The sequence below is a fragment of the Eleutherodactylus coqui genome, chromosome 1, assembly GCF_035609145.1.
Source record: "Eleutherodactylus coqui strain aEleCoq1 chromosome 1, aEleCoq1.hap1, whole genome shotgun sequence".
NCBI lineage: Eukaryota > Metazoa > Chordata > Amphibia > Anura > Eleutherodactylidae > Eleutherodactylus > Eleutherodactylus coqui.
Window position 1 is genome coordinate 524,574,136 of NC_089837.1, and position 19,707 is coordinate 524,593,842.

General features: G+C 44.2%; 1 protein-coding gene across 5 annotated transcripts in view; it reads right to left on the reverse strand.

Annotated features, from left to right (window-relative positions):
* Positions 1–1,063: 1,063 nt before the first annotated feature.
* FCHSD2 (FCH and double SH3 domains 2) overlaps positions 1,064–19,707 on the reverse strand; it is a 140,539-nt gene continuing 121,895 nt past the window's right edge. For 4 of the 5 annotated variants that reach the window (XM_066588308.1, XM_066588305.1, XM_066588306.1 and 1 more), the window contains 8 exons: positions 16,615–16,776; positions 8,631–8,765; positions 6,839–6,922; positions 4,901–5,078; positions 3,788–4,008; positions 3,164–3,296; positions 2,526–2,608; positions 1,065–2,209 (listed from right to left, as the gene is read on the reverse strand). In XM_066588308.1, the coding sequence (XP_066444405.1) occupies positions 2,126–2,209; positions 2,526–2,608; positions 3,164–3,296; positions 3,788–4,008; positions 4,901–5,078; positions 6,839–6,922; positions 8,631–8,765; positions 16,615–16,776 (1,080 nt within the window). In that variant the 3' untranslated portion in view covers positions 1,065–2,125. Of the gene's footprint in view, positions 2,210–2,525; positions 2,609–3,163; positions 3,297–3,787; positions 4,009–4,900; positions 5,079–6,838; positions 6,923–8,630; positions 8,766–16,614; positions 16,777–19,707 lie in introns of all 5 variants that reach the window. The other variant, XM_066588307.1, reaches the window with a different exon arrangement.

Below are 19,707 nucleotides of genomic sequence, written 5' to 3' on the forward strand. Positions count from 1 at the left end.
CAAACATACTGGTAATGGTTCAGTCCAGGAAAATAAAGAGTCATTGCCACCACAGATCCTGTGACTAATGAGCTGCTGCGTAAATATTAGTACGACCGTTAGTAATGTTGCTGATGGTTACGTATTGACGAGCGCTCCTCAGCTAGAAGGTTTACAGCATATTATATAGATCTCTATATAGAAGTTTTTTTCACATTTTTTAAATTTTATAAAATTTTTTTCTTTTTTCTTTTTTTTTTTTGTAATGTCTGCCAGGGTAGTAATGAGAGGAACCAGCCCCTTTATTCCCTTTATATAACCCGGTCCGTAACGCAAAACACGGCAAATCGGCGCATTGCGCTGCAACATGCCGTCCGCTATCTGCGCGGTAGGAGCGGGCATCAACGGATTACTTCTTAACAATATACAGATCACTGAAGAAACCAGATATTTTGTATCACACATTCCTATGAACACAGTAATATACTGTACTAACACATATGGTAGGAGGACTGACTACGAGCCTCGGTACGGGAGCTGGGAGGTACCTCTTCGCGCCCTCCCTATTAGGTGCAACCTTACGGGTCAATCACAGCAGTGGTAGAGAAACTACCGGAACACCTGCCCAGTTCACACATATCGTCATTCCACCCTATAACGAGGGTCACATGGCACAGCCCACACCGCAAGTCCAGGCATCACATGGCGCGAGCGGTGGGGTAAAGACAGCCAGAATCCATGAAAGGATAAAAAAAAGGTATATATTTTCAGAGATCTTAAAGAAAATAAAAAAAAGTTTAAAAAATTCTAAAATAAAAGTTTTTATTTTAGAAATTCTTTATATAGTTTAGAATTTATATCTTAAACATTTTTTATTTTAGAACTTTTTTTATATTGTAACAATTAATGAAAAAAAGTTAAAAAGAAAAATTCTGCAATATAAACAAATTCTAAAATAAAAATGTACTAAAATGTAAAAAATAACCCTGAAATAAAAAAACGTAATAATTTTTAGTTTAAAATTGTCTTACTTTTTAGAATTTCTTTTTAATTTTCTTAGGATTTTTTTTTTTTTTTTTAAGATAAAAGGAAAAAAAAAAACTCTAAAAAAAATATGAAACCAGAAATTTCTACAATAGAAAATTTCAAAAATAAACTAAATATTAGCTACAGATGTTGTTCGATATACATATATACACCTTTTTTAATCCATCAGTTCATGGATTCTGGAGGGTGGAGTTGCCCTTTAACCCTTTCCAATCCACTGTCTGACATCTTCCTACATTCTGATTGAAGTTTGTACAGCTCCAATGTCAGAAGACGCCCGACAGGGTATTCTTACCGTCTATTGGCAGCCACTCCATTGTCGGAGCCTCTCTGGTGCACACACACTGGCTTTAGCCAGCAGATGGCACCATTGTATAACAGCAAAAAGAGAAAGCCTTTTAGGAAACCCTGGATCCAAAATTGGATTGGAAAGGGTTAATACTCATGCCTTGAGCTTGCAGCAATATAACGGTGAATTCAGACGTGGCAGATTTTTTTTTCTTACGGATCCTCGGCCAGTCCACAGTAAAATCCACGCGTGTAACAAGCAGATTTTGCCGCGGACTGCGCTGCAGATTCACCGCGGATTTCATGCTGTACATTAAAAGGGTGAAATTCGTTCTGAAGATCCGCAGCGTGCTAATTTTTCCATTAGGCGTCGATGCGGTATTGAAAACAGCACTGCAAATCGGCAGCAATCCGCCAAGTATGAACATTGCCAAACAAGGAATAGGAAGTAAAACCCAAAAACATCGCAACTCTACAAACAGGTGCAGAGAAAAAACACCCAAGAAAACAATCCTAAGGGCCTGGCTAGACTCCTCCTTGTGTTCTCCGGTGGACGTTCCACTGCGATCCACACGCTGTCGGATTGCACGGTAGACCCCCATTACTGTCTGATAAGGGAGGCTGGGATATGATTATTAAAACAGCAATTAAAAAAAAAAAAAAAAAGAAAAAAAGGCACAAAACGTCCCCGATATGTTGTGTCTCTTCTCTCCCGTCCTCCAGGGTCTGGATGCGCACAAGGTGCAGAAAAGTTTACGGACCAAATGACTCATTTGGACCATGGCTGCAGCAGAGATTCTGGATGCCGTTGTTAAACCAACGTAATTTCCACATCTTCTGCCTTCTCTGGGGGGCGACGGTGAGCCTGTGTTGGGGGAGGCGGAGCTGCTCGAACCTGGAATCAAAAAAGTGAGATTACAAACCTGTCATATCAAAAAAGTACGAACCTTCTAGATGCACAAGATGCGTCCAGCGTACTGCGATCATGTTCATTGATGTCCGTGGGGCTGAGCTGCAATACCAAAAATAACCTGCAGGCGGGAATGCTGAGATTTTTCCCAAAAAGTCGTCACATTTTTGTAATCTTATCCAAATTTTATCGGTTGCAAATAAAGTTTACTGAGTAAATGTCAAAGTAAGAAAAAAAAAAATTGTAAATGAACTAAAAAGTGAATTAAAGTTGCCGCCCACAGAGTCTGCAGCACGCTTACCGGCCGTAACTTGCTCTGGTATCCATCGCTGGGGATCCGCGGCGGCTGCGATGTGGATGGCGATTCTAGATTTAGATTATTTTCTAAAGAAAAAGAAACAGGTTGGTACAGAAAAACAAAGTGTCCGCTTCAGGTTTCAGCTTGATGGTTGCCAAAATATGCATCCAATTCGACGAAAGACAGAAAAGTTTTCCAAAATGGAATTCCTCCCTTACCTCCCACATGCAAAAAAGTGTAGAAATTCTCTACAATTTGGCAAAAATTCACAAATTAAAAGAGAAAAAAAAAATGACAATCCCGCCTCCAACACCATGGATCCATCGTGGCTGCTAGTGTCATCCCCCACAGTGACCATTTATCTGGATTGCTCAGCTGTCAGACCAACGGAGGCCCCAAAGCCCCGGTGAACAGGCAGATCATCCCCATTATCTATATACAAACAGCATCTGGCTTCCAGCATTGAGGCAACAATCGGGCATGGGGGGGGGGCTTCACCCAGAACGGTGCCCTAGAAGAAGCTTCACATTACACAAAATCCCATTGTGAAGAATGGCAACAGGAAAAAAAAAAAAAAAGTTTGCTCAATTTTGGAAATAGTCCAAATTATTTCCTCCCATCAGGTTGCATCTAAGCCTTACCGGTCACAGAGGTTGGCGATCTGGGGAAATATAGGGAGCTCCTCTTGTCTGGACTGAATATGGGGCTGGTGGGAGGCTGGTCATACAGGGGAAGTGGTGGGAGAGGATTCTGTGGCTTCGGGGAAGGGGATACCTGCGGTAGAAAAATAGTTACATTTTAAGTTTTTCAATATAGGTGGAAAAAAAAATGTGTAAATAAAAAAAAAAAAATATTGCCAGAACTAAGAAAAAAACAAAACAAAAAAACAGACCCCCCGAAAAACAAAACGAAACACAAAAAAGATAGCGTTCCTGACCCACATCACAGGCCTCTCGCTAGCCAAGCCAGGAACCTACTACACACTGATGAGGGACAACCCCCCTCCCCCCCGAAACAGCTGTCTGTGTATGGATTTTGGCTTGGCTTTCAATTCCTTGTCATTGTTACAAGGCTTGTATAACGAGTCTAACATTGACTTGCAGGAATGTGGCCTTCCAATAGGTGGCACTGTGGAGGTATTGTTCTATCTCCCTTATTTGCAAAAACAAAAGACAAAAAAAATAAAAACTATCAGACGACTGTTCCTTTATCCACAGGATCACAAATATTTCCCATGATCAATGATTAAGGTCTCGCCCTCGTACCTGAATGTCTTCCATCCAATGAGTGTCACCATTCTCTGACCCGCTCAACTCTTCCACCAGCACCGAAGGGAAAACTCCGATACGGCCATTGAATTCCCCCTCCCAGAATCCGTCATCGTCCTGATTCTCCTTGTTCAAGATTCGGATGATGGCCCCCTCGGGGAACGACAGCTCGTCTTCTGTTTGGCCGTCATAATCGTAAAGTGCTTTCACAAAACACACTGAGGAGGAAAGTTTTTTTTTAATTGTTTGATAGGAAAATTCATTAGTCAGATAATCGCTACGTACAGTATGTGCGGTAAAGATTTTAAATACAGCGCCACACTTGTCCACGGGCTGGGTCTGGTATTGCAGCTGAGCAACACTGAAGTGAATGGGGCTGAGCGGCACTGCCCCAGATTACTGCACCCAACATGGTATTGGGACAATTAGATAAAAAATAGTTATATTCTAATTAAAACTGAAAGATCAGCCCTAATTCCTTCATCATCATTCTCAAAATTTACAGTAAGGTACCAGATTCAAAAATTTTAACAAATATATAAAATATGGTGCCCACATTAAGGAGGGGAGCGGTTAGACAATTTGCATTGGCGCCCATGTGCTTCATGTTATGCACTGCCCCTCCCCCCTCCCCCCGGGCAGTGTACCTTGTGGTACAGAACAGGGTAGAACTACCCTCTAAGACTAAGGTTTCACGTGTAGCACCATTTCACCAACTCGTGTGACAGTGTATCCTGGATACCATGACGTAACATTCCCATAACATAGCAAGAGCCAAAAGGCACTAGGGCAAACCCAACATGATTTGGGGTCATTGTATTAGTAGCTGTCATTTTGGCCATGGGCAGCAGCTATAGTTTAGAATTTTACAACGGGCCAGTGTGGAGGTAGACTTCAGAGCTCCTCCCACTCATTAAACCCATTAAGCAAGGACTGTTTACAGAACGAGACTTAATACACCAAGGCACCATGGGTGAAAAATGTATCTCATTGACTCTTCCTCTTCACCCATGGGAACTTCCTGTTGAGTAGTAGAGACCTTGTTCACAATGCCACTACCATGAGTTACATACAAGCATATGTAGAACGTTTTCTGGCTATCATAGTTACCGCTTGTGTCGCCGTTCATGCTCCCGGAGGCCATTTCAGCGTCGTTAGAATTACTGGACGTGTGAGACCGGTTGTCTAGGGCAGCCAGGGACTGCAGCATGCTCAAGAGGCTGTTTGATGTAGGGAACTGGAGATATTTTTCAGGGACGTAGCCGACTTGCCCAGATTTATTTCTTGCCTTGATTGGAAATAGAGAAGAGTATTCAGTAGAGGAACTGGTACGAGAATAAACCCCATGGGCAACAACTCACATGCAGTAGACTTCATCAGCTAGTCTACAGCTCCCTATGAGATTGGGAGCCCCTGAGGCCACCAGTCCACATACGAGACATACATGGTAGAAGTAGATTTGCGCACAATCCTATTTAATGTCAAGTGCATGATAAAGAATTAAGCTTAGGTGTTGGGTGATCCAAAATTCTGGATCAGTTTGGGGAGCCTCGACTTAAGTGGTTCCACCAAAATTCCAGGAATGGTTCTAGATCTGAGGTTTTGTCTATCAATGCTCCTCCGCATGGCCAAGCCAAGTCACCAAACCTATAATGAGGTCCCAAGCCGAGCGGGAAGCTAACACCGGCGGTCAATGACTACTGTTGTTTTTGGAAATGAAGGTCTTTAAGGATTTCAAAAAGAAGGCATCATGTAACCAAACTGACCACTTCCTTTGGCACCAAAAGAGCCAAAACTGATGCAGGATAGGGATTTCATATCTTAAAGGGGTTGTCCCGCGCCAAAACGGGTTTTTTTTTTTTTTTTTAACCCCCCCCCCCCGTTCGGCGCGAGACAACCCCGATGCAGGGGTTAAAAAAACAAACCGGAGAGTGCTTACCTGAATCCCGGCGGTCCGGCGTCTTCATACTCACCTGCTGAAGATGGCCGCCGGGGTCTGCTCCCTCCGTGGACCGCAGCTCTTCTGTGCGGTCCATTGCCGATTCCAGCCTCCTGATTGGCTGGAATCGGCACGTGACGGGGCGGAGCTACACGGAGCCGGCATTCTGCACGAGCGGCCCCATTGAAGACAGCAGAAGACCCGGACTGCGCAAGCGCTGCTAATTTGGCCATCGGAGGCCGAAAATTAGTCGGCACCATGGAGACGAGGACGCCAGCAACGGAGCAGGTAAGTATAAAACTTTTGATAACTTCTGTATGGCTCATAATTAATGCACAATGTATATTACAAAGTGCATTATTATGGCCATACAGAAGTGTATAGACCCACTTGCTGCCGCGGGACAACCCCTTTAAGTGCGGCAACAGGATGGTTAAATTAAAAAAAAAAAAAAAAAACTAGTCTGCATTGAACAGAATTTCCCACAGTATGGTAGATCTTTGCAGTGGAAGCATTCTGTTGTCTATGGTCCGGGCTGCAAAGTTACTCAGATGATAATAAATGCCATAAATATAACAAAAGTCACTACTAAAAGAAAAAAAAAAAAGCAAATGTTTGAATTTTGAATGATTATTGTTGGAGCTTAAAAAAATTGTTTGGGTTGTTGACTGTTTAACCATTTCATCTCGGGTATCAGAGGCAGCGATTCAGGCAGTCTAGAGCATGTGTCAAACTCAAGACCAGTGGGCATAACCCCAATACAAATCGATGGTCCGTATTATATGCGTAAGAAATATGCGTGTAATATGGAGTTCAAATATGCCCGCGTGAATGAGACCTTACATACAGCCCTTAGAAGACAATCCGAATACTGATGATGCCCTCGGTGAAAAAGAGTTCGACACCCTTGTTCTAGAGTAGTCAATTTCCTCTTGCCCCCCAAAAAGAAAAACATTAAAAAAAAGGTCCCAGAGCGTCTGAGGGGAATTTACCCCTTTAGCTTCAAAGACTTGGAGCTGCTGATGGTACACCCAAGATCCAAAACGGTTACTCAACAACTGTAGTTATGAAGAATGGGGCAAAACATTTCCAAAAACTTTAGAACATACCTTGACCCAGTCTTCCATATCTCCGTCTTCTATTACTTCGAGCATCTCATGTTCCTCTATGGTCAGCTCGTCTGGCTGAGACGCCTGCGGGGCAGAGAGAGACAGGAGGGGGCTTTATATAGAGGAGCTTATCTGCCTGGTTTCCTGACCGGACCATCTTCTTATCCGACTCGGCTACTTTCTAATATTACTGACAAATAAATGATCTGTTATTTCCTCCAACTCTGCAAAGCCAACAAGTCACACATTTTAAAGAGCCCCCCCACTATGTCTAACATTACCTCTTCTCCATTCTAAACTCAAAGCAAATGCATAATCAGCCAGTTCTCAGTGGACTTGGGTTTAATTTGTCCCCAGAGTCAGACATGTGGCCTAACGGTCTTTAAAGGGTTAACCCAGGAAGGTCAAATACTTATCTAGGCCAGCAATGCCGTAACCTTCATTTTAGGCCTGGTTCTGACACTGGGTGACAAGGTTTGGCCCTTCTATAACCGATTAGGCCATAGCAGGGGGCTAACTGTTCATCTTACTTTAATAGCTAAGCCAAGCCCCCCTTGTCAGTCACGGTCAATGCAGAGAAGTGGGCTGGCTTAGTTATTGAAATGAGCCAAACAGCCAGCCCCTCGGTATGATGTCTCAGCCAACGGAAGGGTCCTACCATGTAACCCAGTGTTGGCAACATGTCGGAAGCGCAGATTCAGATGCTGCTGGATTGGGTATTTTACCTCCTTGCACAAACCCAGGGGCATAACTATAGAGGGTGCAGGGGATGCGGTTGCACCCGGGCCCAGGAGCCTTAGGGGGCCCATAAGGCCTCTCTTCTCCATATAGGGAGCCCAGTACTATGAATAAAGCATTATAGTTGGGGCCCTGTTACAGGTTTTGCATTGGGACCCAGAAGCTTCAAGTTATGCCTCTGTGCAGCATGGTTTAGGTATGGGTACGGGTACAGATACAGATAGAGAGGGGGCCTCAGCTCACCTTTTGCATCAGAGCCCCTGAGCCTTTAGTTATGCCCCTGCACAAACCCTTTAACTGTGTAGCCATCATCTCTGCTCCCACGACGCAATGAAACAGGAAAACAGAAATTACTTTGGATGTGAATGGAGTCGAAACAATAATATTCTTTAAAGGGGTTGTTCAAAAATGTAGAACCCCTATGAGAATGCAAGGCTTAAAGAAATTATCTGATCACCCCGAGTCCCGCTCTTGGCACCCTTGGCAAACAGCTGATCTTTCTGGGTGGAGGAATGGCCAGCCCAACATTTCTTCTGTAGCGGCCATAGGGAAAAATCTAGTATTACAGGGCGTCCCTTCACATGAACGGCCAACCTCTAATATCAACAGGACAGCAAGAGGTCTACCAGGACAGCAAGAGGTCTACCAGGACAGCAAGAGGTCTACCAGGACAGCAAGAGGTCTACCAGGACAGCAAGAGGTCTACCAGGACAGCAAGAGGTCTACCAGGACAGCAAGAGGTCTACCAGGACAGCAAGAGGTCTACCAGGACAGCAAGAGGTCTACCAGGACAGCAAGAGGTCTACCAGGACAGCAAGAGGTCTACCAGGACAGCAACCGCTCTAAGTGAATGACTTTCTGCTCTGGAACATAAATGAAGGGTCCCCGTTCTGTGATGTTCATATGTCCTAATAGGTCTTCTGTAAATTAGAATAGGGCCAACCATCAGGACTTCTCTCCAAAGGACTCTTAACAGAAGCACGGTCTGCCTCTATAGTTGGCCCATATTGCTCATGGCTACTTCAGACAGTGGTTGTCCTTTAGATGCACAGACCTGGTAAGAGTAGATGACTTTACACGTCAAGGGATAATTCCTCAGTGTTCCTGAAGGACTGGAGCTGCTGTCATCAAAAGCATCCATGCTGTCCTCAAGCTCCTCGCCATCCTCCCTGTCCAGGTCCGCGTTCCCCTATACACAACCAAAAGAAGAAAGTTGAATTATAAGCAAAAAGGCTTAATAAGGAGAAAAATAAACCCTACCCAATATGGACTTCTACATTAGTAACAGAAAGATCTAGCAAAAAAAATATATCAGAGCCTCCAACTTTTCCTGGGCATTTTTTAAATGCTTTTGTGTACGGATTTCCAAAAACACATACTTGGCTCCAGGAATTCTCAGTCTGCTGCTGAGCAGTCGAGAAGGCTTGTTCACCTTGGCTATAGACGCTCACATTTTTCGAGATAGCCTATAAAACGTGTTGTTGCTTCTTGTGTTAATCCCAGAAATATGTGGCTGCTGAGATGCTCAAAATTTTTTGGAAAAAGCAAAAAGGGCAAACCACAAAAGAAATAAGTTACAGGCAAAACAACAAGCTGAAGAATGGAGAGGGGCTTCAGGTCTGCAGTCTGTATAGAGCATGGCAGGGACGTAGCTAAAGAGAGGGCAGAGGCTGCACTCACACCCGGGCTCCGAAGGGTTCCAAGGGACCCAAGTATTAGAACTGATACATGGTTGAGGGTTGATAGATTGTGCATTGGAAACCAGGATCTTCAGCTTCCATCTCTGCAGGACAGAACAGTTACGATCTTTACCAATGATATTCTGCCGGAAAAAACAGGCCTGTCCCCGAATAACCCACGCAGAATTCACTGGATGATGCTGCAATCCATACTTAAAGGCAATGTGCTGCACCGTTACCATCTTCTGAATACTTCAGGCATATCTGGTGGCTAATGTTTCTCCTTGTGGAAAGTCTTACAGGCCATGCGATGCTACTGGGGAAAAAGCTAAGCAAATAAGTGATGGAATCCTCCACAGCGCCACCATTTGGAAAGTAACTTCCCTTTAAATCAATATTCAACATTTTAACAGGCATGACTAGGGATATACTTAAATCAGAATACCCCTGTACAGACAGCTCTAGGGGTATTCGGTAGGGTTTGGTAGCTACATTCTAATAGGTGGCACTGTAGAGATGTTATTCCATTATTTGCCAGGGAGCTTTGCGCGGCCTATAAGGCTCTCCACATGGAGAAACATTAGTTACCAGATGGCCTTAATGAACCAGAAGATGTTAAAGGTGCACAACCTCTTATTTATGAACTGAAGCCTCACCCAATTAATTCTGCTTGAGTTTTCCGAGGACAGGCCTGGTTTCTGCTGGCATAATATCCTCCATAAAGATCGTAATGAACCCATCATCCAGAGACGAAACTAGACGCTAAGAATTCCCAATGCAAAATCCAACAAGCCCCCACCTACCGTGTGTCAAGGAATGGCATGCAGGCCCACGGCATTGAGGAAAAGCAAGAAAAGGTTTAGGAGATATCTACCACGAAGGGATTAGGTCCCACTGGCTTTTATGGACTTCAAGGTTTCACAACTGAGGCCAGTGGTGCTTCCTTTAAACTCAATGAGACCGACCGTCCACTCAAGAACGAAGTAAATGAGCTCCAAAGTGGTATGAAACTCACTAGACCTCTACAGCCAGTACATTCTGGATCTAGAGGTTTATGGAAATCTCTGGTTTAGGGGTACATCAGTAGTCAGAAATTAAGACGTTCAAAGGATCATGCAAAAATATTCCTGCTCCAGAGAAGTGGATGGCCATCACTCAATGTTTCCATTGACCTCCACAAGGGGTAAAAAGTTGAGGAGCTCAAAAACTTTTACTGCGGGAATTACATGGCACAAGAAACCATTACAGCCCAACATTGTGGTTTGGGTTGGTCTTCCACTGGGTTGAGGTTGACCGGGTCTTTCAAAAGGGTCATTAAAGAAGAGTATGGTTAATTTTGTTTTGCAAACAGTAACAGCCAATGAAAGGCAACTATTGTTGGACAACCACAATGGAGATATTATTGGGAGGTGGGGTGTTAATTTATAACATGACTCATGTGATCCCAGACCTTTCTCCCCGCCATGTGCATTATTGGATGCTGGGGGAAGGGTCAGAAGAGGGCTGCGGATAGAGAGTTCAGTGCTTATCGGGTTGCTGTTTTAGGCCTATTACTGGGGACATTAAATTCTGGAGTCCAGCTCACTCAATAGTAAACGTTTATAAAAGCACTAAACCTTAATTTAACACGTTTCTAAAAAAAAATTGAGGTAGTGTAGACCAAAAATGACCATAAACACGAAAAAACCCAAAACCCACATACATATTTCTGACCTCAATTTTTTTTTTTTTTTAGAAGTTTAGTGTTTTTATAACTTTTTCCCATTGGATGAGCTGGGCCTTTTTTCTTTTTTGGATCCTTGCTGTGTCTGGTCTAGTGTTTCTGTCCTCTGGGAAGATTGGTTGGTGAGCTGGTGTTTTTCCTTTTTTTCTCTTTTGTAGGGCCACTGTGGGGGTCACTGTTACTACTGGGGCCGCTGCGGGGGAAAAGAATACTGGGACCACTATGAAGTTCACTATTAGTACTGCGACCACTATAGGGGGTCACCATTACTACTGTGGCCAATAATGGGGTCACCATTACCACTTGGGGGGCGCTATTACTCTGTCACTTCAGACAAGTCTCAATGGCTCAAGTATTTGCTGAGTATCTTGCATATTGACACTCTTAATAGCCAGTAAAGTCAGTGTTTTTTTTGTGTGTGCCTGTGGGGGGTGCCATTTCACACTTCGTCTCAGGCAGTATAAGGCTTGGGGCACCTCTGCACATCCCTACCCATTACGGTTTTGCACCGCCCTGGACATAATCAATGTCCTGCGGACACATCAGGAGACTCTTTGGCTTCGTCCTGATTTAGAAGCTGCAGTTTGCGGAAGATAATTAAAGAATTTCACTTTAACTCTAAGTTAATGACAACGTAACGTCTACGACAGCGACTATGCCGGAAGGCGATTGTCCAGGACTCCCTGCAACGCCTTCATTGAACGAAAACTACTGAAAGAAGTTTCCGGACGTCTCCGTTAAGCGAGCCGTATGGAAGACGCTTCACTAACTGCTAATGTAGAGAAGTAGAATCATCCAATAAGAGATCGCAGTGAACGGCGGCATTCAGAGACCACGGAAGAGCGCGGCGGCCTGCTGAGTCACATGACTTGATGAGCGCAGGACATTTCTGTAGATTCACCTCTTCACAGAGCAAATAGTAAAACTCATGACGTTCAAAAAATACATTTCTAGAACTTTTTAGGAGTGATTTTTATAGGCGGTGTAGACTTTTGCAAACTTTGTTATTATTTGCAGAGTAACTGATAGAGATGTCTGCATCTCCACAGCAAACACGATGGCCTACCAATGTACATTAGGAAGTAGTAAGGGATACATAGAGGGGAGGATGGTATAAGGTTTTTCTTTAACATTCACATTGGAGTGCAGCTCTGGAGTATAATACAGGATGGAACTCAGGATCAGTACAGGGTAAGTAATATATGTACACAGTGAGTCCACCAGCAGAATAGTGAGTGCAGCTCTGGAGTATAATACAGGATGTAACTCAGGATCAGTACGGGATAAGTAATATATGTACACAGTGACTCCACCAGCAGAATAGTGAGTGCAGCTCTGGAGTATAATACAGCATGTAACTCGGGATCAGTACAGGGTAAGTAATGTATGTACACAGTGACTCCACCAGCAGAATACTGAGTGCAGCTCTGGAGTATAATACAGGATGAAACTCAGGATCAGTACGGGATAAGTAATGTATGTACACAGTGACTCCACCAGCAGAATAGTGAGTGCAGCTCTGGAGTATAATACAGGATGTAACTCAGGATCCGTACAGGATAAGTAATGTATGTACACAGTGACTCCATCAGCAGAATAGTGAGTTCAGCTCTGCAGTATAATACAGGATGGAACTCAGAATCAGTACAGGGTAAGTAATGTATGTACACAGTGACTCCACCAGCAGAATACTGAGTGCAGCTCTGGAGTATAATACAGGATGTAACTCAGGATCAGTACGGGATAAGTAATGTATGTACACAGTGACTCCACCAGCAGAATAGTGAGTGCAGCTCTGGAGTATAGTACAGGATAAGTAATGTATGTGCACAGTGACTCCACCAGCAGAATAGTGAGTGCAGCTCTGGAGTATAATACAGGATGGAACTCAGGATCAGTACAGGATAAGTAATGTATGTACACAGTGACTCCACCAGCAGAATAGTGAGTGCAGCTCTGGAGTATAATACAGGTTGGAACTCAGGAGCAGTGCAGGAAAAGTAATGTATGTACACAGTGACTCCACCAGCAGAATAGTGAGTGCAGCTCTGGAGTATAATACAGCATGTAACTCGGGATCAGTACAGGATAAGTAATGTATGTACACAGTGACCCCACCAGCAGAATAGTGAGTGCAGCTCTGGGGCATAATACACAATGTCACTCAGGAGCAGTACAGGATAAGTAATGTATGTACACAGTGACCACACCAGCAGCATAGTGAGTGCAGCTCTGGAGTATAATACAGAATGTAACTCAGGATCAGTACAGGATAAGTAATGTATGTACACAGTGACTCCACCAGCAGAATAGTGAGTGCAGCTCTGGAGTATAACACAGGATGTAACTCAGGATCAGTACAGGATAAGTAATGTATGTCCACAGTGACTCAAGGTCCAATTACATGCCAAGACGAATGCTCAAAATTCGTCAGAAACTGAGAGTATTGAGTGTTTATTTTGTATTAGGTACTAATGGGCTAATCATCCCATTAGTAGCTAACTAGCTCCATTTGCATGTATTTAGAGAACAGTGGGTGGTCTGTTCTCTAAATACATTGCTTTTGTTTTGCCACAGGAAGCAGGATGCATACAATGCTATCAGTGCTGCCCGTGGAGAATAATAATAAATCTTTATTTGTATAGCGCAAATTTATTCATAGACAATACACCAACAATTACATGTTATATACCATCAGCGTGAAACAAATGGGGTGGGGGTGATACAGGAGGTACAAGGATGAGGTGGGGTGGTGGTGGTGGGGGGGCAGGCAGTGGGGAATTACATATGGAAATCAGTTATTAGAAAGCAAACTGGGTGTTGTGGTAAGGAGATGCAGAAGTAGAGGTTGTATTTGATAGGCAGGGTGGAAGGTGTGGAAAGCCATAGGGAGGGGCAGGGGTACTGGGTTAGGAGATTTGGTATGCCTCCCTGAAGAGGCGCCTTTTTTAAGAGACCTCTGAAGTTTTGTGCATTGGGAATTGTCCGGATGCCTTGGGGTAGAGCGTTCCAGAGGATGGGTGCTGCTCTAGTGAAGTCCTGGAGGCGAGCATGTGAGGTTCGTATTACAGGGGTGTTTAGTATGAGTGCGTTAGCGGATCGGAGTGAGCGGGCTGGGTGGTGTACTGACAGTAGGGAGGCGATGTATGGTGGCGCGGCGCCGGGGAGAGCTTGTGGGTGAGGAGTTTAAATTGAGTTCTGCAGTGGATGGGCAGCCAATGCAGCGACTGGCATAGTGCAGAGGGGTCTGAGTAACGGCTGGATAGAAAAATGAGCCTAGCTGCCACATTTAGTATGGATTGGAGAACACAGCATGGCGCCCCTCTCATCAGGGATGACGGCTTTTATGCCGGGCTGAACTCAGCGATGAACGAAGAGTAAGTGCACAAGGGGCACACATTTAGGCCTCCTGAACACAGACTTTTGTAGTAACGCAGCGTTTTTCAACTGCAGATACCGCCCGGTTTCAGCAGCGCTGGCATGCGTTATGGCAGCGTTTCAGCCTAGCTGACAGCACAGCCAAGGCTGCTGATAAAAGGAAAGAAAAAAAAAAATCAATACTCACCTAGCAGGTGAAGTCGCTGTCCCCGCTCCTGCTGTTGGGATCTTGTGAAGCTGGCCGATTGCTCTGATTGGCTAAGCGCTGCTGAATGACAGCCGGCTGAGCCTATCAGAGCCAGCACTGGTTGTGTCCAATCACAGCCATTCAATTAATGAATGGCTGTGACTGGACTCAGCCAATCACAGCCAGCGCTGGATGAGTGGGCTGTCAATTAGCGGCACTTAACCAATCAGAGCAATCTCTCGTTGGAGGCGGGGATTTCAAATCCCCGTCACCAGAGAAAAAGTTCCCCTGCTGGCCGACAAGTCCTGAGAGTGCCGCCACGGACAGCGGCATCACCTGAGGGGCGAGTATGGAATTTTTTTTTTGACTCAGGCAGTGTAGCTAGGGCGTTTAGCGATGCCATAAGCGTGGTACCAAGTTGTGCCGCGTTGTTGGCATCATTGAAACCGCTGCCCATTCATTTCAACGCGTGACGCAGGCCTGAAAACGGCCAAAAATAGAACATGCGATGCTGTCAAAGCGCAGCGCTCAGCCCTGTGTGAGCAGCCCCATTAAAATGAAGAGGAGCGTTGTACAGCGTTTGGCGCGGTCCTGAAAAAGCAGCGCTAAACGCTGTACAAAAACGCCTGTGTGAGGGAGGCTTTATACGCAACGGGTATCGCTCAAAGGCAGTCGTTTGGCCGAATTAGGAGCGATAGTCTTGCGTGTATCAGCCTTTAGTTTTAGGCCGCCTGCACACGGGCGGAAATCCCGCGGCGGGATTATCCGCAGGATTTCCGCCACTGAAAGCCTGCATAGGAGTGCATTACAATACGCACTCCTATGCAGACGGCGCGAAATGTTGTGCAGCAAACAAACTGCGGCATGTCCTGTTTCTGTGTGGGGCTCGCAGAGCCTCGCACAGAAACGTCACTCACCCGGCCGCCAGCTCCGGTCTGCGCATGCGCCGGCTGCTTGGCAGCCAGCACCTGAAAGAGTCGGGGCCGCCAGACGCGGGTGAGTACGCGCTCCTCCCTGCAGGCACTGGGGTCGGGTCCCGCGGCGAGAATTCTCGCCGCCGGATCCGACCCGCCCGTCTGCAGGCGGCCTTACATGTAGATTCTATATGTAAACAGAAACATGACGGTCAGAGCCGGATACATAAATAGTATATAGAAAATCTAAAACAAATATAGGAAAGTGTTAATCTCCACAATCCGGGTAATACATATCTATGCGGCGTGAGGATGCCAGCTGGAGGGGCGACAGACGGGACTCGCCTCTACTGTTACAGGGAGTGCAAGGTGTGACAACGGCTCCAGAACAGCAGCAGCAATGTGAGATCCGTAACAATGTAGCCACAAGTGCCATTATAGGATACATAACCAGCTGCGATCACCACAACTACTGACAAGTCAGCCGTTCATCGTACATGCCTGTACAGACCCAATACTTCTCACAGCTGAGGGTTTGTACCATTGTGTTCCATCTAGACAAACCTGTGAGCTACACATATCTGCACTGATACATTGTAACAGACTATGACAACAGGAAAGAAGTTTGTGCTGCTGATGGATTTAGCTCAAAGAGGATTGGGTACAATTGTATCAAACCCTCAGATGTGAGAAGTATTAGATCAGGAGAGGTTCTGAGCACCTGGATGCAAACAAGAATTTTCCATTCACTGACAGCAAGCAGAATGTATAAACTATAGAGCAGAAAGAGAGACTAATGAAACCTTCACTCACTCCAAGACTTTGTACAGCCTGTATAATGCTCCAGTCACATCCAGAGCTGCATTCCGGTTTTATTGCCAACCGTAGGACGTCACATCTCAAAGTACGGTGAAGTCAATAATGCACTGGTGCATTATTGACTCTCTATGACACCAAGTGGTAACTTGCTGAATTGTGAATGCAGACCTGGAGGTGACTGGAGTATAAACACACAATGTAATTCACAAACCTCTGCTTCTTAAAGTGAACTTGCACCTCATATACAGGAAAGGTAGTAATCTAATTATTGGTGACAGGTGCCCTTTAAAAACCTCAGAGCTGATGTTCCTAACACTAGATGGGATCAAGGACTGTACCAAGTGAGAGGATCCATTGTTGATCATGGTGGGCAGACTGGCCCATCGCTCGTTCTCCAGCTCCTCCATCACCTGGTTCATGGCGCTCTTTAACCACGTGTCCACGGAAACTCCGATCTGTCTCAGGAGGTCAAGACGAGCTTCTGCCTTCAGCTTGGTGATCTGCGGCAAGCAGAGAGAAGCGGTGATGTAAGCACTGAGGTCTATGATATCAGGAGTCACCAGCACTGGCACTTACTAAAAATGTTGAGGCAAGCAAAAAACGAAAGTGCAAAAACACCCCAGTATGTGGCGGTATTCTTTATATACATGCACTAGCGCAATAACTGACAACACCCACCCCCTCCCCCCTTCCTGGGCAGGAGGGCAACTTCACAAGTTGCCTCCCTCCTCCAGGAAGGTTGATGACATTGTACTTAAAGGAGATGTCCCGCGGCAGCAAGTGGGTCTATACACTTCTGTATGGCCATAATAATGCACTTTGTAATGTACATTGTGCATTAATTATGAGCCATACAGAAGTTATAAAAAGTTTTATACTTACCTGCTCCGTTGCTGGCGTCCTCGTCTCCATGGAGCCGACTAATTTTTGGCCTCCGATGGCCAAATTAGCCGCGCTTGCGCAGTCCGGGTCTTCTGCAGTCTTCTATGGGGCTCCGTGTAGCTCCGTGTAGCTCCGCCCCGTCACGTGCCGATTCCAGCCAATCAGGAGGCTGGAATCGGCAGTGGACCGCACAGAAGAGCTGCGGTCCACGGAGGAAGAGGCCATCTTCAGCGGTGAGTAGAGAAGTCACCGGAGCGCGGGGATTAAGGTAAGCGCTCCGGTGAGCTTTCTTTACCTCCCTGCATCGGGGTTGTCTCGCGCCGAACGGGGGGGGGGTTGAAAAAAAAAAAAACCCGTTTCGGCGCGGGACAACCCCTTTAAGGTGCCAAACACTATGCTTCACCAGTCACAGGAGCCGCGCAGAGAGGATCACACAGTACATACATAGAAGGGACCGATTCTTCTAGCCATCATGTAATGAGATACAGACTAATCACCCCGAGCTGAAGAGCCAATAGAACAACCCTGGGAAAAGCCACCGACTAGTCAGCTGTAACGATCCACTTACATGTGTCTCACCGATAGCTCTATATAGGACTGATTATGTATATAAAATACTTCCACCCAGCAAGACACCCCAAGAGGGAACCCAGAGCATCATGTGATCAGCAAGAACCCCAATATGTATTACTACTACTGTGCAGATACAGCTAGATATAAAATGACCCTACATTATACAAATCCATATACGTCTCCATAGGGGGCTGCATCATATATAGTTATGTTCTTGTACATAGGAGGCAGTATTATAGTAGTTATATTCTTATACATAGGGGGCAGTATTATAGTAGTTATATTCTTGTACATAGAGGGTAGTATTATAGTAGTTATATTCTTGTACATAGGGGCAGTATTATAGTAGTTATATTCTTGTACATAGGAGCAGTATTATAGTAGTTATATTCTTGTACATAGGGGGCAGTATTATAGTAGTTATATTCTTATACATAGGGGGCAGTATTATAGCAGTTATATTCTTGTACATAGGAGGCAGTACTATAGTAGTTATATTCTTGTACATAGGGGGCAGTATTATAGTAGTTATATTCTTGTACATAGGAGGCAGTATTATAGTAGTTATATTCTTGTACATAGGAGGCAGTATTATAGTAGTTATATTCTTGTACATAGGAGGCAGTACTATAGTAGTTATATTCTTGTACATAGGGGGCAGTATTATAGTAGTTATATTCTTGTACATAGGGGGCAGTATTATAGTAGTTATATTCTTGTACATAGGGGGCAGTATTATAGTAGTTATATTCTTGTACATAGGGGGCAATATTATAGTAGTTATATTATTGTACATAGGGGGCAGTATTATAGTAGTTATATTCTTGTACATAGGGGGCAGTATTATAGTATTTATATTATTGTACATAGGGGGCAGTATTATAGTAGTTATATTCTTGTACATATAGGCAGTATTATAGTAGTTATATTCTTGTACATAGGAGGCAGTATTATAGTAGTTATATTCTTGTACATAGGGGGGAGTATTATAGTAGTTATATTCTTGTACATAGGGGGCAGTATTATAGTAGTTATATTCTTGTACATAGGGGGCAATATTATAGTAGTTATATTCTTGTACATAGGAGCAGTATTATAGTAGTTATATTCTTGTACATAGGGGGGAGTATTATAGTAGTTATATTCTTGTACATAGGGGGCAGTATTATAGTAGTTATATTCTTGTACATAGGGGGCAGTATTATAGTAGTTATATTCTTGTACATAGGGGGCAGTATTATAGTAGTTATATCCTTGTACATAGGAGCAGTATTATAGTAGTTATATTCTTGTACATAGGGGGGAGTATTATAGTAGTTATATTCTTGTACATAGGGGGCAGTATTATAGTAGTTATATTCTTGTACATAGGGGGGCAGTATTATAGTAGTTATATTCTTGTACATAGGAGGCAGTATTATAGTAGTTATATTCCTGTACATAGGGAGCAGTATTATAGTAGTTATATTCTTGTACATGGGGTCTGTATTATAGTAGTTATATACTTGTACATAGGAGCAGTATTATAGTAGTTATATTCTTGTACATAGGGGGCAGTATTATAGTAGTTCTATTCTTGTACATAGGGGGCAGTATTATAGTAGTTATATTCTTGTACATAGGAGGCAGTATTATAGTAGTTATATTCTTGTACATAGGAGGCAGTATTATAGTAGTTATATTCTTGTACATAGGGGGGCAGTATTATAGTAGTTATATTCTTGTACATAGGGGCAGTATTATAGTAGTTATATTCTTGTACATAGGGGCAGTATTATAGTAGTTATATTCTTGTACATAGGGGGCAGTATTATAGTAGTTATATTCTTGTACATAGGAGGCAGTATTATAGTAGTTATATTCTTGTACATAGGGGGGCAGTATTATAGTAGGTATATTCTTGTACATAGGGGGCAATATTATAGTAGTTATATTCTTGTACATAGGGGGGCAGTATTATAGTAGTTATATTCTTG